The 26,028-nt window shown below is 40.3% G+C and overlaps 1 protein-coding gene across 6 annotated transcripts in view; it reads right to left on the minus strand.

Moving 5' to 3' along the window:
- The window catches only part of RC3H1 (ring finger and CCCH-type domains 1), a 75,032-nt gene that overhangs the window by 16,099 nt on the left and 32,905 nt on the right, over positions 1-26,028 (minus strand). Inside the window, exons 5-20 of one of the 6 annotated variants that reach the window (XM_032117796.1) lie at positions 24,774-24,949; positions 23,744-23,944; positions 22,454-22,586; positions 20,806-20,924; positions 19,165-19,277; positions 16,250-16,531; positions 15,707-15,924; positions 14,053-14,429; positions 12,896-13,027; positions 12,193-12,345; positions 9,196-9,406; positions 7,679-7,769; positions 7,425-7,560; positions 5,324-5,467; positions 4,624-4,739; positions 2,373-3,619 (exon numbers count right to left, since the gene is read on the minus strand). In XM_032117796.1, the coding sequence (XP_031973687.1) occupies positions 3,469-3,619; positions 4,624-4,739; positions 5,324-5,467; positions 7,425-7,560; positions 7,679-7,769; positions 9,196-9,406; positions 12,193-12,345; positions 12,896-13,027; positions 14,053-14,429; positions 15,707-15,924; positions 16,250-16,531; positions 19,165-19,277; positions 20,806-20,924; positions 22,454-22,586; positions 23,744-23,944; positions 24,774-24,949 (2,753 nt within the window). In that variant the 3' untranslated portion in view covers positions 2,373-3,468. Of the gene's footprint in view, positions 1-2,372; positions 3,620-4,623; positions 4,740-5,323; positions 5,495-7,424; positions 7,561-7,678; positions 7,770-9,195; positions 9,407-12,192; positions 12,364-12,895; positions 13,028-14,052; positions 14,430-15,706; positions 15,925-16,249; positions 16,532-19,164; positions 19,278-20,805; positions 20,925-22,453; positions 22,587-23,743; positions 23,945-24,773; positions 24,950-26,028 lie in introns of those variants that run through there. The other 5 variants (XM_032117795.1, XM_032117791.1, XM_032117792.1 and 2 more) reach the window with 5 other exon arrangements.

The following is a 26,028-nucleotide window of genomic DNA, read 5'->3' on the forward strand; positions in this document are numbered from 1 at the left end:
TTAGAAAAGGCAACTTCACAGAAGTTATTGGCTAAGCGAATTCATTTGAATGCTCTGTTTTGAGGCAGCAAGCTGTCACTGTTACACAATCAGGGAGGGTGGATGGGCAAGCCACAGGAGAAAAAGATGCAAAAAGGGGATCGACAGCTCAGAAAAAACTACAGAGAAGAGCTTGAGAAAAACAGGGATATAAGTGCTGCTAGCTTGAAAGATGCTCTGATCTACAGAAAAAAAGTCCTACTCTGAAATGGGACAAGAAGGGCAGAAGAAAAAGCTTAAACTTCTCCTATTAAGAAAAAAAGAACTAGGTCACAGGACAGACAGATGAGATGTTGACAGAAGGAGGGAAATAACATCACAGAATAAACAGACACCATCTATATACTGACTGAATCACAGACACACTGAAGCTTAACCTACCACTTGAAGCTTCCTATTCTGAAGGTTTGCCCATGCTGTCCATCTGGCTGAAACCCAGGTATCAAAATGAGGGTTCAGAGTTGTCTGGTGCAGTAGAAAATTTAACCTACCTACCAAAGGACACAGCAGTGCCCCAACACCACGGTAATGCTGCTTCTTCTTGCCCAATAGAAGGAACTAAACCAGTTAGTAGCCAAGACCAGTTTCCCTGAGGTGGCCAGAATTCCTGTACAACTGGGACAATGATGGGCTACAGGAATGAGTGTAGCAAGATTCAGAGTCATTCCAGACATTTTCACGCTTCTTAGCTGTAAACATCAATGCTGCCATTACATGTAGAGCTATCTGTCCTCCAAGGTCTCCCAGTTTTTCCACAAAACTGGAACATTTTAGGTGCAGTTTCCAGAAAAATACTTAAGAGCATGTACTGCATTTTGCTGTTTGATTTGTTTAATCAACTAAACGTCTGCAAAAAAAAAGCAGAAAAAGGGTAAAAAGAGGTAGAGGGGATGAAACAAAGTTGAAAATCAATACTGTTAGTAGATATTAAACAAACTATTTAACAAGCCAAACTGTAATTCTGGCCAAACAGGGCATTCACCTGGACACATTGATCACAACAAGGACATTATGCACAAAGTACAACACAGAGCTGGATGAAGGAAAAAAAAACCCAACCAGTAAGGTCTCCCTTCTAATCCACGGATTTTGGAAGCATTCATCATAAGTTATCCAGCAATCTGAATAGTGCTTACTGAAGAATTCCAGGAGAAAATGTGGAGAAAAGAATAATCCCTAACCTGGCAAGGGAACTAGGAAATAAAAGGTAAAGAAGTTTTTGACCCTCCAGATTTTCCTCTTAGTATTACAAATTAATCTGTAGGGTTCAACCTATCATAAACAACTGTGAAAATTAATTTTACATCCACAATTACTACAGTCAAAAAAAGGCACATTCTGGGCTTGTCCTCCTAGATTAGAATATTGCACTAATTATCTTGACTAAGATAAGCTCCTTGTGTTAATAAGACACAGCAGGAAGGAGCAAACTAATTAAAATCAAGGAAAAGGCTGACCTGAAGGTGGTGCTCTGCACTGAAGTATGAGAGGGCCCAGGGCCTGCATCAGGTGACTAGGGAGCAGACGGCCAGGGAAAGACCTTCATCCTCCTCATGCCCAGAGCTGAGAAAGGAGGAATAGACCTGATGGGCTCCCAGCTGCATCACCCTAGATCTGCTCAGCTCCAAGGGGAGTGGCTGGAATGCTTGGCCTCAAGTAGGAGATAAAGATGGATGTGGGGCAAGGGGAGATGAAGCTGTTTCAGTGCAAAGTTGATTCTTTGCCAAAAGTTAGAAGAGGGGTTAGAAAAAAGCAAGCTTTAAACTACTCTTGGCAATTAAGAGGCCAAAGTTCAACTAAGAGCAAAATAAACCCGTGTTAAGACATACAGAGTGTGCGGGGAGGGGTGTGTTGAAAAATGCTTTTATTCTCATTCAGTGCTTCTACCTCCCAGACATTTGATCACAACAGCTGCGCTCACGCGAAAAAATTCTTGAAACATACCCAATATATATACAGATATAACTATGTATATATGTATATATATATATATTTATATATAAATTTTTATTTAAATAAAAAAGAAAGCTCGAATCCCAAGCCAATATGTGTATCAAATCCTTGACCAGCCAGGTCTGTAGGGCATAATCAAATTCAATGTGAAATAGTATATAAACGCGGTGCCTTGACTGGGCAAATTAAATAATTGCTACTCAAAAGAGTCTTCTGTTTGGACTCTCCTACTGGTAGGCAATAGTGGGACTGTATCCCCTCCCACCCCCCCTTTTGTTTTATTTAACAGTATGATGAATGCAAAGCTTAGCCCAAGGTTGCTATGACCTCAGCAGGAGTTAAGGTTAAGGAAAAAAAACTAAAACCCAAGAAAAGTTAACTCTTGCTTTACCCAACCAAAGCAATGCAGTAATTTATTACATAACCAGTGCTTTCCCACTTAGTAGTCTAACCCAGAAAGAAAAAATGAGAACAGGCCAAGAATGTAGAAAGGGAGCAGCACTTGAAAAATAATTCTCAAGAGGTCTTCATAGCCAGGATCTTACCTCAGCATATGCCAAAAGAGTAAAAAATTGTGCAGCAAGAACAAAATCTTTAATTAAAAAAAAAAAATCAAAAGAAACTTATGGCTTCTCTGACTTATGCCTACAAAGCATCTACTTAGAGAAGTATCAGGCAGAATTTGCTTCTCAGTACTTCTGGCAGGATCTGTGGTGCACCTTCAGTGGCCATTTTGGTGCAATTCTTCCCACATGAAATAGGACTCCAGGGTGGATTCACTACAGCCCTGACAAACTGCAGGTTGATACTCAGGTGTCAAAATCTAACATGCATAGATCTTAAACAATGCCAACCTCTAAAAAGGACCACACCTTTGCAAAGGTGTCAGGTCTGTCATTTGTAGTTTAAATTCAGCAATTTAAGCAAGAAGCTCAGGTTACATTTAAGCATGAAGTTTGCTGCACATCTTTTGACACTACAATTCACAGCTACTCTCCAACCCCCATTCCTTGTTTACCCTTAAACCATACAAGGAAGCGGCCAGCTTGTTTTAGTAAGGTGGTAAGGAATTATGCACTGGGTATGTAATAATACCAAAATAAAAGAAAAAACCTACTTCATTAAGATCATACAATTAATCAAACAGAGTATATATATAATATCTTTTTTTTTAAGCCCTGGGATTCAAGGCGTCCAAAGTTATTAAAATAAAGTTCATTCACAGAACAAAAACAAATTTAATTTGAATTGCTTGCAGATACTGCTAATTTTCATTTTTTTAATTAAAAAATGTGTTAATGTGAACTATGTGCAGGATTTGTTTCTAGTAGTTGTGTTTGTGCACATTGCCTCTGGACCTGCTGCTCTGCTACTGCTGCTGCTCCTGTGTTTCTCCAATCACCCCTAGAAAAAAAACACATGATGGAAGCTGCTGACACCCCAGCAGAAGGAACTCTAGGGTGTGCTGGCCTTGCTTCATGGAGCAGATGTGGGTATTACTCCCGCTCGCTGGGAATCATGGCTATCTCCTCCTCCCTCGGGGTCCTCTGACAGGCTGAGAGATGCCATATTGTTTGACAGGAGACCAATGTTCTCTTGGGTCAAAGCTGATCCATTCGGAACATCACTGATGAAGGGAAGTTGAGGAGAAAGGGAAAGTGGGTGAAAAGAAGCAATTACTGAGACTTTTCATTTATTTTTAAGAGGACTTCAGTGCACACATTCCAGAATATTTAACTTACCTAGATAATTTATCTTTTTCTTAATTTTAAAAATATAAACAGTTGTTTTGATTTCATTACTTTCACAGCACCATATGGAAAAATTAATTCCTGCTCTGGAGGCAATCTGATAGTGCAGCACAGAACTCCAGAACTGGTTATAAAAAGAAGGTGCAGACTTCATCAGCAATAGTGTATTTATTCAGAAAATGCTCACTCTGAATAAATATCAAGATTCCAAACTGCTCAAATATCAAGATTCCAAACTGTTATATAAACATCCGAGCTTCTCTGTTCAGTGCTAGTCTGAATATATGTAGATGTACGTGGCTATTTGAAAATACTTGCTGTGGAGACTTCCAGCATTCCCAGCCAACATCTTATTCCAACTGTCTATTAAATGTGAAGTGAAATCAATCCTAGCATCTACACAGATAAAAGTCCACTACCAACAACTAAAAGTCAACTTAGTTTCAAAGTGCATGCCATCCTAGACAACATCCACATCACAAACCTTAGGAGGATGGAATTAACTTTCCTCTCACATTTGGGAGATTTCTTTTCTTTGAAACTAAAACAGCAGATAAGGATTTCTTTTGTGGTGGCTTCGTAACTCCTGCTTCTCCCTACTAATCATCCAATACTGACTAGATGGATTCCCCTCTGACAGATACTGCAAGTCTTCTGTTGCATTAATTTATATAGTCTTATTCCACTCACCTCCTCCACAGCTAGAAAGATCCTTAACTCATGCCTGCACTATAAAAACTTGATTTGTATCCTCTTTTCGTAGTAGGAGCTTCCCCATCATAGCTGATGTGAGTCAAGGGGAATTACTCACTCATTAGGAGAGTGACCCTGAAGAAGTCAGTTTCCTGCTACACAAAGACAGGTTGAGGGCCCGTGTTACCTGAATGTCAGTGCAAGGTCCTCAGCTGGAACCTTGTTTTGTGGTTCTAATTGTCCATTTTCTGTCTGTTTAGTGCTGCCCAGCTTGTTTTTCATATCCAGCGAAGACTGGCTCTCCTTTAAAGAAAGGACAGAAGAAAAATTCTTTAAGAGTGTGTTGAAAGAATTGGAGACTTCATCCCTTACGGATGATGAAGGCAGCCTGTAAATTGCAGTCATACAGTTTAACCCACAAAAGCCATGAGACAAAAACAAACTTTTAGATATGCTCATCCTCTCAGGACTCAGTATTTCCCAAAAGGAAGGGATGATCCTTGTAACAACAAGCAAAGGCCACAGACTATAACAGCACATTGACTTCTGAACACTAGCCTGTACCTGCAGAAGATGTTTCCTATGTTAAAGCAGTTTATAGAACTCATGGCACAGTGACCTTGAGACAACCTGGTTTCCATCAAATTCAACACCACGCTTATTTCAAGTGGTGACAAAATAACAGCATTTTAAAGTGCTACATTAAACTTCTTCATGAAGATGACTCAAGAAACTCCTCAGGAGGTTTTGAAGAGTAGAGGTGAAGAGAAAGATGGATGACTTCAGCTGTGGGTATCCAGCAGGAAGCCTTTCTGCCAGGGTGAAAGGCTGCAGCCAGGTACATGGCTCTCCACTGCATCTCTGCCTCCCACCCCGCCAGCACTCACCATGCTCAGCTCACGGGTTCTCTTCCCAATTTCCCTTTCCACCTGGTGTAGCTCCAAGCTCAGCTGTTCACTTGAGATCATCCCAGGCCACTTGGGAGGTGGGGGTGGGGGCTGTGGTTGGCCTGCCAGGGTAGTCGCCTCTCTCTGCAACAGCAGCCTGTTACTAACAGCCTAAATGCATAAAGCCAAGCACATACACAACTGAGCACGTGACACACCAAGCACAGAGAGCTCTAAGGCCATAATTCCAGAGTACTGCTCATTTGCAAAACCAAGGCCGCCTCTCACCACACTTCACAATGCCCCGATTGAAATCGCTTACAGTGCAAGTTTCAACATGCTTCTTTACACACGGACAACAAGTCTTTTCATTTTTAAACAGGCAGTCTTAAATACCTCTTGCTGTCATAAATTTGCATATGTTTTCCTCATATACCACTTCCTTCTCAAAACTAAGACTAAGCCCATGAACAAAAACACTACTCTCTTCTGAGCTCTATGTTCAACAAAAGCGGACTGCAGATAAGCAAGTCTGCTGATTTATTTTACAGCAGTAGAATTTATCTAGAATTCTACAGCAGAGCCAGAACTATTATTACATCATATAAAACATCTTGAGAGATGTAGTTGTCAATATGTAGGTCTCTACTGACCCACACACTGAAGCAGAGGAACAGAGAGGGGAAAGTGACTGTGGTCATTCACAAGTTGCAAGTTACTAAAAGCAGTACCCATGTCAGCCATTCTAAAAATCTGCTAATACTTGCAAATCAGTTCTGCAAGAATGTGCTCTGCATTTAAATACACCTTGTACATCTTGTACTCCACACAACCTGACATCTGGCCGGTCTTTAAGTAGAAATGCTCATGCAATGCAAAAGCAAAATGATCTATTTCTTCATGCTCTGGCTGCAACCTTGTAAAAGGCAAACCTGTGAAGACTCCTCGATTTCCAATATTTACTTGCAGCTTTGAACACGAGAAACTGAAAGCTGTTGTTACTCGAATAACTGACTAGTTCTGCAAAATTCGTACTATGGCAAAATCAAGGCTCAACATTCAACTCTGTAGGATTTAACACTGACACAATCAAACAATGACGAGCAGGAGAGGAAGGCCACTTACAGGTTTTGCAACTTTCCAATACTCTTGAATTATGGCAAAGGCAGACATGCAAGACTGAAAACATTTTATCCTCTCATTCCCAAACAAGACCACAAGAACACAAGCTATGTTTCAAGAAATGCATATTACTGCAACCACTGCTGTGACTTAACTGTGAGCTCATAAACTAATCTGCAACAACCCTTCTCTGTAACATGTGTTGTTAGGTAACCACAGAAGCTGCTATCCACTACTTACAGCAATTTCTTCTGAGAAGATATTAACACAAATAGTTGCTGAGGTACCTAGAACAGTTTTCTGGTAATCATTTACTGATTTTTCCTACAAGGAAAAAAGTAACTAAAGCTTTCTAAAACTATTCATTCCTTATGGCTTGACATTTCTCCTTCTGGGTCTCACAAAATCAAAAGATTTCAGCTCATTAATTCTTTTACAAACACACTCCCTTCCTTATGCTACAACTACGTTTCTTCTAAGCAAGGAGACCTAAAATATTAAGCCTTAATTTTTCAAGCTAAATATATTACATATTTACTTTCTTGACTCTTGTGGCTTGTGCTGCTTAAGAAGAAACGGGAACAAACACAAAGCCAAACACGAAACAGATGAAGCTCATGCCTTTCTGTAGGTAAAATCAGACATTTCCAACGGCAGTAAAGTCAAGAAGAACAGGCACCTACACCACAAGTTTGTCTCTGAGTAGAGCTGAACAGAGGGGGAGTGAGAGAGAATGACAGCAAACAAGACTGAGCACAGACTGCAAATTCAAGTATGGTGTTGATTTGCACGTGGAGTGCAGTAAAGTTTCTGCTGCTAAGCAGAAAGGCTGACACTTGTACCACAGCCCTGATGCCTGGCATCACAGGATTAAGTATTGTTACTGAATATTACTACAAAGGTCAGCCCATGAAAAGCTTTACCAGCTTCATCTCTCTCCACACCACCCCTCAGTGCTGCTCCAAATGCTGGTACCAACCTCCAGTCCCCGCATTTGTGTCTGCTGGCTGATCTGATGGTCAACTTGCTGCAGTTCCATGCGCAACTGCTGCTCTCGTTCAGCTGAGGGCAACTGCTTCCCATGACCAGCCACATCCGACATGGAGAGTCTTTCCCTTTGGGATTGGAAAAGCAAAAATAAGATTTCAAGAAAAATCTTTACTCAGCTGGCACATAAAAAAATAGATAAAACAAAATTTAGAAAAAGGCAAAGAAAAAATAAAGCAAGCCCACCTGTCATTGAAACGTCCCTGAGAAGGTATATTTTGATGAGGAGAATATGGAGAGCCTCCCCAGCCACCATGGGTTCCATAAGGACTGTAGTCTACCAGGGAACAGAAAGAAAACCATGTTGTATGATTACAAAATCACCCTGTCAGTGGTTCAGCCAACACAGAACTACAGAGAAGAAGAAGAAAGGCCAGCTCTCTAATTATGAGAAGTTTAACATCTCTTATGATTAAATGAACACAGAAATACTCTGTGTGACTGGTCTCACATGCCTAATAAATGACTTTTCCTGTACGCCTAACAGTCTGTGACAGCCTTCCAGAGTCTTGAGTTTGTGAAGGACTTCAGATACTCAGGCAGATGAACAAACACAGAACGAAACTTACAGACATGATGACTGCAGTTGTTTTTACTACTGAAGTTCCTAAACAACTCAGGAATTCATTGATAATTCTGACCTACCTAGGTAACTACAATTTAAAGATTAAGTTTTCAGGGAAATCAGAGTTCTCCCTGTAATGAAGTCTAAAAGATTACTGCCTGAAAAATCTAGAGGCAAGTTTGGGGGTATATAATAATTAAATATTTTCTTAAGGTTATTCAGGGCACCTCAAGAAGCAGAATCTTTTGAAGTAAGACAGACAGCTATATTATACATGTGATTAGAAAATACACATGTTGGAAATTAACTACTCCTGCTTTTTTGCTTTGCCTAAGAATACACAAGACAATGGTTGCATTAAGCTTGCAGGAGCAGCTACCCATAAAGCAGAAGAGCAGCAGTACAGTACTTCATCAAGATGGTTTTGCATTATGTATTTGGGAAAGTGCTAAGCTTCTGGATTCTGCTACTACGGATTTAAAATAAGCTTCTTATCAGAGGGACTGGCAGAACAAAGTAACTTCTTCCAAACAGCAACAACGTATCACTAACAAATACACTATGTATGTACAAACATGTCACAGAATATCCCAAGTTGGAAGGGACCCACAAGGATCACAAGAGTCCAACTCCTGGCCCTGCACAGACACCCCAACAATCCCACTCTGAGCCTGAGAGCATTTTCCAAATGCTTCTGGAGCTCTGCCAGCCTTGGGGCTGTGACCATTCCCTGTTCAGTGCCCCACCACCCTCTGGGGGAAGAACCTTTTCCTGATATCCAACCTAACCTTCCCCTGACACAGCTCCAGTCCTGTCACTGGTCACCAGAGAGAAATCAGGGCCTGCCCTTCTGCTTCCCCTCAGGAAGAAGCTGTAGACTGCTATGGGGTCTCCCCTCAGTCTGCTCTTGTCCATGCTGAGCAGACCAAGTGATCTCAGAAAGCTGTGGCAACCTTGTTTTGAATTCAGACTTCTCAGTATAACCCTACCTGAAGTTATTTTAAGTGGCATTAACACACACCACAGCTGTATTTCTAAGACAAGATACAAGTTTACAGGGTTTGTCTTCAACCTGTACAACACTCTAGCAGTAAAGAAAATAGCAACAGACAGCAAAATCTAAGAGCATAGATCATACCTGAAATGATGGATTTAGTGGCAGCTCCCTGAACCGCCATGGCCTGCATGGGCCCAGAGTTCTGGTACATGGCTTTGGAAGTACGAGAGATGGCCCCAAATCTTGAAACAGTTGGTCGGTCTCCAAATGGAATGAGGTCATCATCCCCTGTCTCGGCCGCTCGTCGCTGCATGTCCAGCCGCTGCTCACGCATGGCTTTACTATCCACATTCTGGACAAGACATGGAAAAGGCACTCAAAAACCCATTCATAAAGTAAGAGGTTCACATTCCTTTCACAACAATTTGGTAAAAGTACAGTACGTTTCTCTTGTATTCTCTATCCCCTTCACTTTGCCACTAGCTTTCCTATTCTTCAGTTTCTAACTCCACTGCCAGAGGGGACCTCTCCTTAATGGTCTAACTTAAGATGACCATTACTACACCACAGTGAAAAAGCTGCAAAATTAATTGTGATCAAATCCAGAAGAAGAGAGCAGCAGCAAATGGAAACTGATAGAGAAAGTCTAATGGGAAGAGAAGGAGCAAAAAAACCTCTCCCTTATATAAACTCAAAGAAGAGATCAGTGGGCATCTCTGAGGAATACATTCTAGAATCCAAAAGAAATTGCTCTGAAGCCCAGTGTTAAGAATTGCATCAGCTAACAGCCTGCAAATGACTCAGAATGGGAATTTTTCTGTACAGCACTTACTTGGACATGTCTAGTATATCTTTTCAGGCATTTTCATTAAGCAGCAGCACTGTTTGGAAGATCCTGGTTTCTAAACAAGTTTCAGACTCAAACACCTTCATGGGTCAGCACATGAAGAGACAAAAGTGTTCACTCTCTCCCCAAAGAGCTGAATTAAATCGGAAAGCTATCTGTTGGCTACCAGAAAATGTAACATGGTAAGACTTGCCAAAATCAAGTTAAGACTTTGCTAAAGAAGTAAAGCTGTACACAATAAAACAAAGAGGAAGGTAAGTGGGGCCACTACATCAAGAAAATTGTCTAAAGGCTACAAACTTCGGTATGGTCCAATATTAAAATAAAACTCTGCAAGCTTTCTGATAAGCTTTCCTTATCAAGGAATAAGGATTGCTAGAAAGAGTTAAGATAACATATCTGAGGTAGGGTGAAAATGGCAGTAACAACTAAGTTGGAAGCTAAACTCAATAAATGTAATACTTGGAAACTGACACCTTAGGGAAAATCTACTTTGGAATTCTGGAAAAAATTACATTTTGATCTCAGGGCCATTGGATGGTAGTACCAATTTTAATACGTTTCTATTTACTCAGAAAAGCTGCATGTCAGCTGCAGAATATTCAGCGTTATGCACTCTCAGATGATACTATTATTGTCCCTGAAAAAAGGAATCTCTTATGAATGATTAAAAAAAAAATTACTGAAGAATTAATTCAGTAAAGGTCTCCTGATAATTTTTTCCTGTGAGGAGACAAAAACTGAAAACAGCAGAGATCCCATTTTGCTTATTTGAAAATTAGCTCTGGGGCAGAAGAATACTTTGTTTAGCCTTGAAAAAGGAGGCTGTTTCTCCAGAACCTTATTACCTCTCTTAACTGAGCTGCAGTTTTTTAGCAGCAGGGATGAAAGCCAAGAGCTGTTTATCAATTCCTGGATGCTGTCACTTGGACAGCAATAAACTGATTCCAAGTAATCCCAGTACTTCCCCAGGTCAAATGTGACAGTCTAGTAGCTCCAGGCAACCACACTGTGTAGGACTGAGAGCAAGAGGACAGGTAAAAAAGACCAAAGCTGCAGATGAAATGCAGTTTTTTGCTCTGCTTTTTTTAGGAGAAAGCCTCCTTTTTGCATCCACTTCCAACAGTGCCTTTAAGGTTTTAAGAGGAAAGCAGTTTGGCAGACAGAAAAAAGACAAATTTAATTCCAGTGGGGCAAAGGGAAAAAGGGGAGCCTGTTTGAGGAAAAGCTGAACCAAAAAAATCCTGATTTAGTTAAATGGTTGCAACAGGTGAGCACCTGTCCACAGAAGAATGAATTCTGATAAGAAATGTTCCCCCCCACCTCTTATTGTCCAAAGAAAGGTCACCATGACTGACAATACAAAAATAAAAGTCAATAGATCACTTTTGCAGATGGGAGATGAAGGAGAATAGATGAATGTCTGTAAAATAGTTCCTCAGGCTAAACAGTCTTTTCTCTTGAAGAACTTGAATGACTTCCTACATGCGTGGGCTACCAGCCTACTTCTCATGTTGAGTGATGCTTGAATGCTAGGAAGAAACTGAATAGTGGTGGTATTTCAGACTCCTCTTTATTTTCTTCTCCATTCATGACTCCCAACAGTAACACCCAAGCAGCCCCTTCATTTTGCAACACTGACCTAGCAGAAATGGAGCAGCACAAAACAAGATCACAGCCCACCTCCCAAAGTTCAGTGAAGGGCTGAATGAGAGCAGCATAGAGCTAGAAATTGCCTTCAAGAATTAACAACCTAGTACAATGTTCTGACTGTGCTTTTCTCAAAAACTTCATGCAAGTTTTGGGTATTCTTGTGACCACAAATCAGAGTCCTTCAAGTAAACACTGGTAACACCCTTAACAGCAGTAACAGCCACCTTAAAAGGAATTAATTGCCTAAAGTTAAGTTACAGCACCTTCTTCTGACAGAAAGAGGTACAGGCAGCAACAAATGGACATGCTTTATTAACGAGTTGCCAGGACAGAATAATTTTTGCATTTCAAGTGCGTGCAAAGAATAATCCTTGCCAGACATTCTTGCTATCCATGGCTTCAGACCAGAGTGGTTATCCTGCATCTATATGCAGAATTTTTTACAAGCTACACAAGGGTAGGACTGTTCATAACTTTGAAAACAAAGTGCTTCACACACCTGTAAATGCTTTCTGTGACTGCAATGCACTTTCGAGCTTAAATAAAAGCACCGCCATCATTGTAGAAAGCAAATATAAGTCCTTCCCAACCCACAGAACTATCCACTCTTCTTCTGTTTTCCCCTTATCCCTCCATACCGCCATCTCCACACTCCTTGCTGCCACAACATCTTTGGGTTTTGCATCTTTGGTTCCAATGTAGGAGCCGATGGTGTCACAGGACCAGGGAGAGTACTGGCTGTAGTCATTTCCTTTGTATTTCCCAGCTACCTTCAGGTCTTCATCCAAGTACTGTACAAAAACAAAAATCTGGTTCTGTAAGTAAGAGGAAGAAGTAGTTTCACAGCCATCCCTGTTCACTTCAACAGCAGTGAACTTGAGAAACACCACGGGGATTATTTTTTATCAGATACATCACCCTCTGGAATTGAGCCAGAGAACACATTAAGTGCGTGGAATTCTGAGCCCCTGGCTGTGCTCCCAGTGCTGACTGTTCACTTGGCCAGTTTGAAGGTGATATTTTGTCGCTGGTTAAAAAAATAAATATCAAGCTGTTACGTATGTCAGGAGCAAAGTCTAGTAACTGTGAAGAGCGATTACTTCAATTAGTAATGGCTCAAAATTAATTTCCTTCATTGCACTGAAAGCAGAGAGCTTAGGACCAGTGGTAGATCAACAGCCAGTTGAAACACTGGAGACTGTACTACAAGGGCTTCCCACCTAGGCACAAAATTTACTTGCCCCAACACTTGCCAGTGCTGTACTGTTCTGATTTTCTTGTAAACTCCAAAGTATTTTCTAAACATTCCAGTGTCTCATGTTTTTGTCAAAATATGCTTACCTCCTCTGAGTGAAAAGGATGAGGCAATGTTGGTGATGGTGCAAAAGGAGGCGGAGAAATCACCTTCCTCTCTTCTAGCTGGGCCATGATCTCTTTCCTTCGTCGGTGAAGCTCATCCAGGCTGGGATGAGGCTGAAATGAAGACAGGAAAATGTTTCAGAGCTCCTGAAGCATTAATGCACAAAATGAATAATTCTCTAAGTGTTGTTTACCTGAACAAAATAAGGCCGCTATACACTGCAAGGAGAGGGAAATACAGAGGATAGAAAGAATCATTAAAGTAACAAGTAATGATCACTTTCTTAAAGTCTACCTGTTAATTTCATATAGGACATACATGTTCCTACACTGGCCAGTGTTAGTTCAAGACACCCCACAAACAAGGAATGTGTTCCAACTTGGCAAAGTTCCCACTGGAACATGTTCAGCATAGCAAGTCCCCATTAGAGTCATATAGAGTAAATTGGTAGAACTCTACAGATCAAAACCTAGTCACATTTATTACTCACTTTGTAATACAATTAAACATGGCACACTCAAACTGAAAAATCTGTAAGTAATGTTAAAAACACTTCCTGCACTCAGCAATAGGATTTAGAGCCTTTAATCTGAATGACCTAAGTCCAACTATTCTACAGAACTCAATTTCAGTGATTTATCAAAACAAGTTTGTAAACTTATACTAGGAAGACCCTCCAGTTAGCTATCTAACTAGAAAAAATTCAGAAGAGTGGAATTTTATATCTTTTATCAAGGCAGGTATGTTTAATGTTTACTATTTAGGTACAGAGTTGGTCAGTCACAGATAGGCAGTACAAGAATGCACACATGACCATTTCCACACACTGTATTTACTCTGCACTTGAGTAGTCCTCTTCAGCCTAATCTCTGCTGGAGAAGTCAGAGACTTCAGAGACTTCCAAAGTGAATTACAATGCTTTTCTACTTTGAGCACTAAAGCAGCCTACTTTTACATATTAACATCATTACAACTGCAGAGTGGACCAGTAACTAAATTACCTTCCAGTTTTTGATCTACTTCCTAAAGTTCAGACTTTCACAAAGGCCACCCCCTTGGTACAAAAATATTAAATTCCTCACGCAGGTTATAGTTTCTCTCTCAAAACAACTACAAAAACGCAGCGTAGAACCCATACCCTGTGGCACGAAGCTCTAATCGGGCCGAGATGTGGAGCCACTGGGCAGTAAGCCTCTGTTTGCTGATATCTGTCTCTGGACTCAGGTACGTAGAGGGGCACAGCCGTTTGTGGGATGTCAATGGGCACTGGGCTGCCCCGCACCACATCCTCCCGCTGGTAGGGCTGCATGGGGGGGTACACGCGGCGGCCATCGTAATGTGGTGGGTACATGGGCTGCGCCAGGGTTGGGTACCCCTGTGGCTGTGGGTACTGTGGGCTCACCACACGCTCTGGCAGGTACGGCCCGTAGTGCTCCAGGTATGGCGTGCCCGGCTCCGGCACTGATGGAGGAGGTCGGACAAAGCGAGACATGGACTGGGTGGGATAGTACACACCTGAAGCAAGGCGAGGGGGGGAAAAACCACAAGATACAGAAAGTGATTACCACAATTGTCCACAAAAATTGACTGCAGAAAACCCTGAAGAAGCAAAAGTTGATCCAAAGCTCAAGTGACATAGTATAATTATCTAAGATACCAGCACAGTGTCAATGTTACAGTAGCTGATGAAGAGATGATGAGACTGAGCCTACCACAGGTGCCCCACAAGTCCTGCCAGCACACTGAATAGCAATAAATCACCAAAATGTCTCTGCAGATTGCTACAAATGCTTTCAGCTAAGTAAGACCTAAAAAGTAAACTGAAGATTGTCCTGTACATCCTCATCCATGCAACTAAAATTCAATTTGTCCCAACATATCAGAGTTGCTGTCTGGGTAAAGAAACTTGGATTATTAGGATATAAAGTTATCTAGAGTTCTACGTCTTGAACAGGAAAAAGACATTTCAGAACTGTAAACCACCAAAAACTTCTAAGATCACATTGCCTGGTTGCCTGAAGATTTTATTATTCTATCTAGGATCTCTGGATAATTTTAAAATAAGCATGAATATGTGCATGACATAAAATTTTGTAGACAACTCAAATGTTCACTGGCACATAATGAACAAATGTAAGTAGTTTGTTTTCCTTCAAAATGCTCTGCAACTTTCTCAGAAATGGCTTCCCCCCATTTCGCCTTTCCTTTCTATGGCTTTTTCTGCTTTCAGCTTCCTTTGGTCTCCCCATGGCTTATTTTTGTTTCATATTAATTTCACTTTATCTCATTTCTCTCTGCAACCTTACGTTGCCTAAGAATCATTCCCTGTTTTCATATACATTGCCATATCTTCTCTTTTTAATCCCCTTCAGTATTATCTTTCCCAATGTGCTCTCTTTAGAGTTTTTCCTCTTAGTTCCCTTTTTATGATGTTTTCTTTTCTTGTGAACACTGTTCTCTAATTTCATTTATCTCTATCATCACACACACTTTATTTCCATTTTCCCTGAGTCAAACTGAATTAAGGTTTACCATATCAGATTCCTGATCCAACCCACTTAGGAAGAACTGAAGACAGAAGGACTTGAAACACTTGGACTGTTTTCCCTTGCATGGAAGTCCTCAGTAAAGGCATAAAATCCTGCCAATTTCCATTTTACTATGACATCACCACATTAGTGTCTTTAGTCCATGTCATTTGAAAGAAAACTTCAACTTGAAGGCTTAAAAACCAAAGTGGGAAGAAAGACTAAAATCAGCCCGAGGATGAAAGAGTTTCATGTCAATCTTACCTTGTTGGAAAGGTGCTGGCTCAAATGATGGGGCAGCTCCTCTGGGGTCTTGATAAAACATATCTGCTTGTTGTGCATTGTACAACTGAGACCCTCGGGGTACCATCTGCAACTGCTTGGTGACAGACACTGAGGGCAGATCTGCTGGCGCCCGAGCAGGCACAGGATGAGGGTTCACTGGCAAGGCAGAAATAGAGCTCTTGGGGACAGATTCCAGCCTAAAAAGTGGAAAGATGGCACTGCTCATTAAGGCCTGGTATAGCACACTGTACTCTAACACACTGTTCTTTGTCTACACTCCACCTTCTGAAGGCTTCTATCACCTTCTCCAATTAAAATATAAGCAAACAGCGAATTAACACAGTTTAGAGTTTTAGCTTTAGCTTTCTACTCTAGTATATAATCACTAAAAAAATCCCCAACCAAACACAAGAACAACCACAATCCCCATTCTGTTTCTTTATCTTAAAGAACTGGTTTACTTTGTTTCTACTCCAGATTTACACACACAACAATTTGAACAACAGGTAGGAAGACCCGTACAAGTCAGGAGGGGATCCAGGGGCGCTGCTACTCAGATGGTCCATCTTCCCTGGCTTCAGGGCAGTTTCATAACTGGAGTCAGTCCCTCGAGAAATTAGTTGCGTCACTGTGCTGCCTGTTGACACAATTCCATTTGGCAGAGCAGAAGTTTTCCTATTGGACAAATCCACTCCCCCTTCCTCTGAGAGGATAGCTCCTGAAGGCAGGCCCACCTCATTCAGCTGGCCCAGGGAGGCACTAAGGGGTCTTCTGGGAACGAGACGCTTGTTCATTTTACGGAATCTTCAGAAAGAGAAAACACATATCAAAAATTGAAACAAAAAAACCCAAACAAGTAAAAGGAGCTGTACTTTAAAGATTTTTCAAACATGGATTCTACTGAAAGCTTCCTTTTATTCAAGTTCCCCATGGAGCTTGTGAGAATACCTCTTAGAATACAACCTCCCTGATAGCTGATCTATTAATAGCAGTTTCAGTTAGAACAAGGATGGACTTTTAATGGCAAGCACATCAAGAATTCACAGGTAAACTTCACACAGCAAATTTACAAATCCTACTTTCTTTACACATACGCATCTCAAGAGAAGAGAACCAAAACCAAGCATCACAAAGTACTATCACATAAAATACAGTAACACAAGCTTCAGAGTAAGAATCACAGACTGTTCAAGCTTGTTTTATTCAGAGAAGAAACTAACAGCAGAAAATTTCAGTGAAAAAATATGAATTTATAGCCTTTTGCTCCATTTGTCCAATAATAAGCCAAGTGTTTACTACCATGTGATACATTTTAAAGCACAGTTTAAGATGTTACTATATCAATATGCAGCTTACACAATTTCTGTTGTTTGATAAAGTGATTGCAGAGATAAAAAACTCTATGAACAAGCAGCAAGTCCAAAAATCTAACTACTTCTTACTAAAGCCTGAACAAATACAGGCATTTTAACCAATATTCCACAAAAACCAGTAGGCCAACAGTACTGGAGAGCAAATTCCAGAGTTGAAGGTCCTCCACTAAATACCCTGCCATTAGTTCAGATCCCAGAATGCAAGTGTGAGGGCATATTTGCAGACCTGAGTGTTCTTGCTGTACAAGAGGCTATTTCTTCAGCAGGGCTGAAACCAACACTTTCATATTATAAATAACAATCAGAGTGAGATGGGAACCCAGACTAGGAAGGTACACACATTACTGTAGAAAAAGGTGCCAGTTATTATTCAATCTTCAGATAATCTTTGTAGTTGCCCACATGCATTAACAGCAACACAACAGAGGCAAAAAGGTGTTTTATTGTTGGGGCTGTTTTGTTTTTTAGATGCTCTTGCAGTCTCCACATGTGCAGGGCATACATTAATTTTAAAAAGTTCAGTACTTGCCTATGCACACAGGGTCTTTGTCCCTTGCCAAGAGGGGGATGAGCTGCTGTTTAAGCAAGTTTAGATTATAATTTGCTATCTAAGGCATTACCACACATTTCCCCATAACCTTCCTCCAAACTTAAGGCTACAGAGAGAGATACAGGAGTCACACAGCAACAGCAATGCATATTATTCACACTAAGCATTTTTAAAAGGAGAAGCACTAACACAATAGCTACTTAAAGGAATTAAGCAAAGATAAAAGGTACAAGGAACAGTCAGAACTCTCAAGTTCCCCAACCACCCACAGAAGCTGTTGGAATCTGATACTGAACAAACGTTCTCTTCAGTCCAGGATGACATTAATACTACGGCATGCAAGTCAGTCTGGCTACAACAGGCCTCCCTCACCTGCAAAGCTGACAAACAGTCCTTGATACATACAACTGGCTCAGAGGCATAACGCTGATCCACCACCCACCATAGGTTAACAAAACCATCCCAAACAGCACTACTGATCTCCATTACATTAGCATGATGACAGAAGGCAAAAAACCCTCCAACTGTTTTGGCAGCATGCAAGTACTGAAGTCCTGTTCTTTGTTCACGTGAATAACGGCCTTTGTCATTCTAACACCACACGCTCTGCCCTTCTTTCTTCATGTTCTGTGTATGCACTGCATGCTGGTTATACAGCCCATGAACTGACATTAATGCTTCGAGTTTTAGATTAAGAAAGGAAAAAGAAACACTGCATGCCAATTCCAAACCTTTTAAAGTGTTCTTCTCATTATAATTCAAAGAAAACGTGCTTTTTTTAGTCCCAACAGCAAGCAACAAGCTAATATACTACATAAAACACACTGTGTATTTATTTCTTTCAGCCCCTAAACAATCCATTTCACGTAAAAAAAAATTAAAACAATCTGCAGAACAACAGCATCTTGCTCTTGCATAACTGATAGCCCTCCTAAATCTGTAATGGATCTAGATTATTTACTGCAGACTTGATATGATCATCATTTTTTAACTCTACAACAATAGATGTAACCAGTTGAAGGTTCCTGCATGAAACTTTCTGACAGACTACACAAAGAATTGTTGCAGGAAAAAATCTTGGAAAGTTAGTTTTTAGCTCTTTGGAGAGCTACCAACACATTCCTTACATTTGGAAAACTGCCAGCAACCTACCTGAATAAAAAGAGAAGATGAGAAGTACTCCCAAATAACAGCCACTGTGAATGCCATCATTCAGCACGTTTAGTCAGACTTAAGTAGTAAGGAAAACAGCCCACCTCCAAAAACCTTGGGTAACATTTGTGTAACATCAAACTTTCAGAGCTGTGTTACTGCTGAACAAAGCAAATATCCTGTATGGAAGAACAAGCAGCTCCATAGCCTAAGAGATGACTGTTACAAGTTTATCACAATTTCTTGTTGGTTTAACAGCCAGGTTATAACTCCTTTCCCCATCATTCCTAGATATGAGAAATAACTCTTACAGACAAGATGAAACAGACTGGATTGCTTTCTACTAGCAGAGGTACACTTACTTTTCCAGCTCCTCCTGTGAGTGTGCGAAGGTGCAGCTGGCCCCTCGGGGACATCCTCCTCTCTGCTTCATGTCTCGGCACATGTATGTCTTGTACTTGCTGTGCTGAGGGGGCTGACAAGGTTAAAGAAACCAGGTGAGATACCTGAACATGAAAGTTCACTTAACCAAGTTGAATGTATCATCTTACCAAAGGCCTGACGTTTGACTGTTAATAATTCATCAAATTTAAGTGTTTCTGGAAAACCTAATATGAAATACATGACTGAAGTACTTGAATTTGGTTCTTCAACAGAACCAACAGATTCAAGAGTACATATTTTGACAACTAAGTCACTCTCAGGTTTCTATAACATTTTTATTCAAACTCCTTACCAGAGAGCTTGCTGGAACACAGCTGTACATTTTAGGACACAGTTAAATGGACAAAACTGATACAGGATGAAAAAATTACCAATAATCAGATATACCCTATCAACAGTTCCCACCAAGGGAAAGGTCTGTAAAAGTCAACTCGCTTTCTAAGAAGCTCAGCCAAAAAGGTGTATATCTGTAAGAAGTCACTTGCAAACTGTTGTTTTTTGGGGTTTTTTGCCATCTACTGTAGTGAGAAGATCCAGGCAGGGTGAATATAAACCACACAGCCTTTTACTGGCCACTGCTGCCAGGTAGCGCAACTTTACCTAGTGCTCAGCAGATATCCCTTTCCCACTCAGGAGGCTCTGGGTTCCCTTCCAAGAAGCACCGCATGTACCACAGGTTCTCCACAAGAAAAATTCTTGCTGTTTTCCCCTCCCAGATTCCCACTTACACATTTCTACCACTTTTCCTTGTGCTGGTGACAGTGCTCATTATCCATCCCAAGTAATGCAAAAAGGTGAAACAGCAGAAATAATTCACTTTAGTTTTCCCTTTTTTTTTTTTTTCGGCAGAGATAATCTTTTAACTAGTTGAGCTCGCCAAACCAGCTCTCTGAGAGGATGAATGCCAAAGCAAGGGAAGAGTAGGACTGGGACAGGCAGCTCTGTATTTCAGCAGCATTTACATCAACTGAACTACACAACAAAATGAGATCAAAGGAATGTGTGATAAGGTAACCATGAGATAAGCTACTATATAGTATTTGGCAACATAATTTCATTACTGAAACAAAAACATTTGTTTCAGGAACTTGGATTGCACCTTCATATGACGTATATTTGTAAATCTTCAAGCTTGACAGACTGTTAAGCACAAGTATAAGGAAAATTTCATTAACAGAGAGCCAGCTGACTAAAATATGTCATGCTACAACAAAACCAAGAAAATTCCCACAAATCACAGCAGCACCCTAGCATCCCTTCCCCACCCTCTATTCAGAAAGGTTCTTATCTATTTCCCTAAGCCTGAAGCTGGATCAGACTGTTTTCCTTCCATCCTAGTGAGCTGTGAAAATTAATTCAACAGGTTTTGGGGGTAAATATGTGTTGTTTCGGGTTTTTCCCTTTCTTGTTTCTTTTTTGATAAATACGACTCAGCAGTGATGTTTTCTACCAGCTCCCTTTCAAACCGAATCTTTCCAGACGACACCAGTAAACCTCTACTATAGGACACAGTCAACAAAACTTAGGGATACATATTTCCCAAATGATTCAGCTTTTACCTGTTGTTGATCTGTTCCTTTTTTGCTGTGATTCTGGATATAATCAACTAAGCCATGAACCACAGTCCTCACAGCAATTAGTCCATTTTCCAGTTGTTCCCATGTTGGAGGCGGAGCATCTGTTGCATGGACAGCAAACACAGAATATAAAAAGAAAAATCAGAAGCATTTTCTAAAACCAGGTACAAACCCCCCCCCCCCCAAATCAGTATCACAAAACTTGACTAGGCAAATTTATAAAAAATGTTTTATCAGTAGATAAAAAGCATCCAGCACCTTAATTCTGGGACATTTAGCTCTTACAGAATAGCGGTATCTACAAACTTAAGACCGAACTGCACAAAATAGCAAATGAGTCAGTAAGACTATAGTTAGCATATCAAATTATTTCATTCTACAAGAACTTTCACATTTCAGAACTCCAGAGTAAAGGCACTGCACAAACTCGTCTCACAATGAAAAACATCAGGTTCAAAATCCCTCTTTGCATTCAGACTCCTGAAGGTAAAATCATTCCATATGAATACGGTCATCGCTGGCCTGATTACACCAGCACAGACATGGAACAACAACAGAAATTAATGCTTCTCATGTGGAAAAAAACATCAAAAGGCAAATCTATGAATCAGACCACCATCTAAAACACCGTGAATAAACTGTACAGTCTCAATTCTATAGGAGCACCTTTTCTTTTTAGCCGATTTACTTTTCTAAGTTTTTGAATCTGTTCCAGCAGCTGACACTCCCACTGTGTGCCTGCACATTCTGCTGCAAAGCACAGCAGTTCAAAGTGCCTTTCAAGATCTTTAGCAGAATTAATTACATTATATTCCACTCACAGGGACTAAATTCTTCCAGAAGTGCTTCAGCGTGCTTCCCTGCTGTTCTTTAGGCAACTCAACAGTACAGAAAAAACCACAAAGACCAGACCTGGTTAGTGAAACTAAGGGAGGCTATTAGTGATGCCACTTTCCATATCAGTTTTTTGCTAACAAATTTGCAGTACACAGGTTTGTCCCCAGCTTGTTCCAATATGAAAGATTTGGGAAGAAAGCACTGCATTTCTTTTAGCTGTCAAGTACAGCTGGTCCTCGTTGGAAAGGAAGTTTAACTTCTGTTTGTTTAAACAAAGCACAACTTCTCATCTCCTGAAGTTGTAGTTTGTATCTTTTTACTATTTTGATATATAATACTGATATTACAAATTTTAGCAGGTATAAAATAAAACTTCAGCCATAGGACTTTGTTCTGTCCCTTTCCTTCCCCCTCAGGTGGTCCATCCTCACAGCACTGCTGACTTTTTCAACAATTTCTATCCTTCTCTCCTCTGTCAACAGCTTAGGTTTTATTTCTCAGTTAAATTCTTTCCAACTATCTTCCACTTCCCAGACTCTTTCCTACCTTTGCAGAACTACATATGAACAAGAAAAATACTAAATTCCATAGGGTAACGAACCATTCTTGTCTACACTGACTTTTGCCCAGCTTCTCTCTCTTCAGTCTATCAAAATTCTACTTTGGAATCCAAAACTCTCAAGTTGAGTCAGGAGGATGTTTCCTTACACTTGATGATCAGCTTTCAATCCTTGAACAGTATTAAGCTCATCTTGCTGAACTTAAACGTTTTCATAAAAACATCCAGGTTTACCTGGACTGGGATCAATATTTGCCAGGAGTTCTAGGTGAGGTCGAAGACGATTCAGGTTAGCTGGATCTCCAGTCCTCTGAAGAGCAATAGTTAATTCCTGAACACTCTGTGCAAAGGAGGCTGGGGTCTGCAACTTAAAAAAATTATCATAATTAACTTTCTACAGGCATAGTAATCCTCATGGTTTCTGAAGGCTGCTCCACAAGCTCACAAGAATTGTCTCCCAAAACTGAATATTAACATCTTTCACAGAAGCCCATTCCAGCGAACCCTTTCTATTAAGAATGCACAGTTCTTTGACACTGCATTAAATTACACCTCTAAATAGACAAAATAAAGGCTGGTATTATTGCTAGCAATAAAACCTATTTCTTTTGTGTTGTGCTGCCACCCAGGAAAAAAAATGGGCCATATTAGAAACCATTTAATTTAGATTTCTGGAGAGTCTAATATCTCCAATCCCCAAACCAACAGGTTGGCACCCTGCTTTAAACGGAGCACAGCAAGCAGAAAATAAAGAACAAGATAGTCGAAGGAAAAGATAGCTAGCAATGTTCCATCTCCTAACATCACATAATTCCAGTATTTAACACCCTTAATTCCACCTAGGTCCTTCAGGAGATGTTTGGCAGGACACTTGAAAAGGTGGGCAAGGGCATAAATACACAGCAGACCCATCTTGAAACTAATCCTCTTGCACAGCAGACAAAGCAGTTGTTTCACAGCTTTCGTAGCCATTCAACAATGTTCAGTTCTTCCCACCTAATTTAGGCATTTACAAATGAGTCCCCTAATCTTAAAGTGCATTTATCCTATGTTGTTTCTGAATGCAAAGAGATCTGGGCATTTCCAGAGCTTAAGTATTTTATTTAGGAAATGTGCTTTTACCTCTCTGTCTTACTTCAGATACAGACATGGGGACTCATTTTTTTTCCAACTTATGCTCTAATTTCCTGCCCGGAAACATGGACCATTAGCCTCTGTCACTACACTGGCACTTATCAGCTGTTCATAAAGGTCACATACCAATTGTTTAGCTAAACTTTGTGGGTTTCCATCTGCAGAAAGAAGTAAAGTAGCAAGAAATGTCAGGATGGTAGAGGGAGCAAGATTCATTAGGTTACAAATACATATTCTAATTATTTAGAGCATAACAGGCTTTGAAATAACAGGACAAATGATTAATGGGCAAGTCCACGTGGGCACAGTTTCTAAGTTCAATGTTACAAACACTTAAACCTACTACAGTTGCAAACAAGATGGACTTGGGCTGATTTTAGGTGGCTTTACCTTGTCAATGATACTCTGCATGTGGGACTTGTGAGACTGGTCTCCATATAACAGCGAGGACCACTGGTCTGGTGCAATGCGCAAACCTGCTTCCATAGCTATTTGAACTATCTGGGAATCGTGTTCTCTTCTCAGAGCTTCGTAAGTCCGAAATTCCTCCTTCAGTTGCATCAGGGAGGAATCCTCATCTCGCTTGGTCACCTAGTAAGGAGAAATGAGCCAAATACAATTAAGCAGGATAAGCCCAAGATTATGTGAAGTCCAAGGTAGGTGATGTCTTCAGTCAGCAACTAAGTCCCTCTCCCAAACTAAAATCAACTGTGACACTACTCAGTGAACACCAGTTCCTACTAAAGTAACACACGCTTCATATAGTGAAACTACTATAAAATGGATACAAAGCATTATTTACTTGGACTGTGACTCAGATTGGTCGAAGTGTCACACTTCCTAAATGACTTTACAGCATCCACACCTTCAATCAAAATATTTTGTTTGCATTGCAGAATTTTGCTTGAGGGTACAATTAGCAAAAACAAAGCATTTTTCTACTAATTTAGCAAAAGGAAATGACATTTGAGTTGAGCATCCAGTAAGAGATATTAAATACTGTAAAGCACATTAAGCAGTTTCAGTTTTCTTCTTACAGCTGACAGCCAGAAGTCTCCTATTTCTTTGATTCTAACAACACCACAACTGAATTAATAGAATTAGGAATTTTTCAGCTTTAAGCCACTTCTAAGAAGGTAAGTATGCTGCCTTATATACAGGTTTTGTAACTGTGCCTCTACGAAACTGAACAGAGGCAAAACCTAACTTCAACAGCTTCATGTCACTGTTTCAGCCTACACTGCCATCATAGCTGAACAACAAAGAACTCTCTAAATTCATGTGGGACATAATGAGCAATACTTTCTCTAACTACACGTATTTTTAGGCACATTTAATGTTACAGGACAATGAAAATTGAAAGTGAAAACCAATGGTTTTCATAGTATTATGAAACCTCCAGGCAGAATCTTCATCATACCTTGAAGCATGAGGCTCTGTAAAGGAGCTGGACAACATGCCCAATGCTAGTTTTGGAAGCCTGAGGGAATCGCGGCTCCAGTCTCTGCACCACAAAGAGAACCAAGACCTTTCGTGACAGAGCAGATCCATCTTCCAAAGCCAGCAGAACCAGCTTTAAAGCCTCCTCTTGCATTGCTGAGAGTCAGGGGAAATGCAAAAAGAGACAAAGGATGAGAGAAGCCTAAGCAAAATTTTAGCAGTTTCTTGTTCACCTACAATTGGGATAACAGCTAAAAACTCCCACCAACAGACACACAAACCCACAGAGAAAAAAGGGAGCTGAGCAAAAAGGGAGGGCAAAGAGAGAAGGAACCCTTCCAGATTCCCAGACTGTGACCCAGGAAAATACGACTTTTTACCTTTAAAATTAACTATCATTATTATGATTTTTTAAATTGTATTATTATTATTATCATTATTGTTACTACTACTACATAATCTATTTTGGGTATCATCTGATAATAAGATTCCTTTGTTCCTGTCTGTACACCTCTTGATCATTAATATGAGTTTTCAAAGTGTATTGCCTATGCCCCACACTTATCCCAGAAGAAAAAGCTGACAGGCAAAGGAAGAACAAGGTTCATTCCCATGCAAGTAAAAAAAATACCACTGAGTGCCCACACCAATCAACCAGACTGCAGCACCACTATTTTGCTATGTAACCAACCTCTCTCCTTCCTGAAGTGGTATGAAAGTTAGTATCTCAAAGTTCATCTGTTTCAGTCAGGAAAAGCTTCACTATTTTTTCTTTAAGAAATTGGCTTCATATTTCAATACTCAATAAGTGAAGTCTGTATTTTCAATAATGAGACTTTTTTTTTTTAAACAACATTGATTTCTTTCTAGTATTTTAATTTATAAATACACAATTTCTTAAAAATGTGCACATGTAACTGTAACAAATCTATCCCCACAACTGCTTTGTATGTTTATTGCGAGAGAAGGAAAAGAAGCCATGCCAGTCACTTCCAGTAACCTTATTTTTTCTAGAAAGGTGTTCAAGGAATAGCAAGTGAGAAGCAATGTGTCATTTATCTTATGACAAGAACAGAAGGACACCTATTCTGAATTTTACAGGAGACTTGAAAAAGCATTAAAACTATGAGAAAACCCAACAGCAGCAGCCCAACAGATGCATAATTAATTCTGCAGACTACTATTCAGAAATTTACCTGTTGCTTAATAAAATCACTTAGGCAATTGGACAGGCA

This window comes from Corvus moneduloides, chromosome 9 (assembly GCF_009650955.1).
Source record: "Corvus moneduloides isolate bCorMon1 chromosome 9, bCorMon1.pri, whole genome shotgun sequence".
Taxonomy (NCBI): Eukaryota; Metazoa; Chordata; class Aves; order Passeriformes; family Corvidae; genus Corvus; species Corvus moneduloides.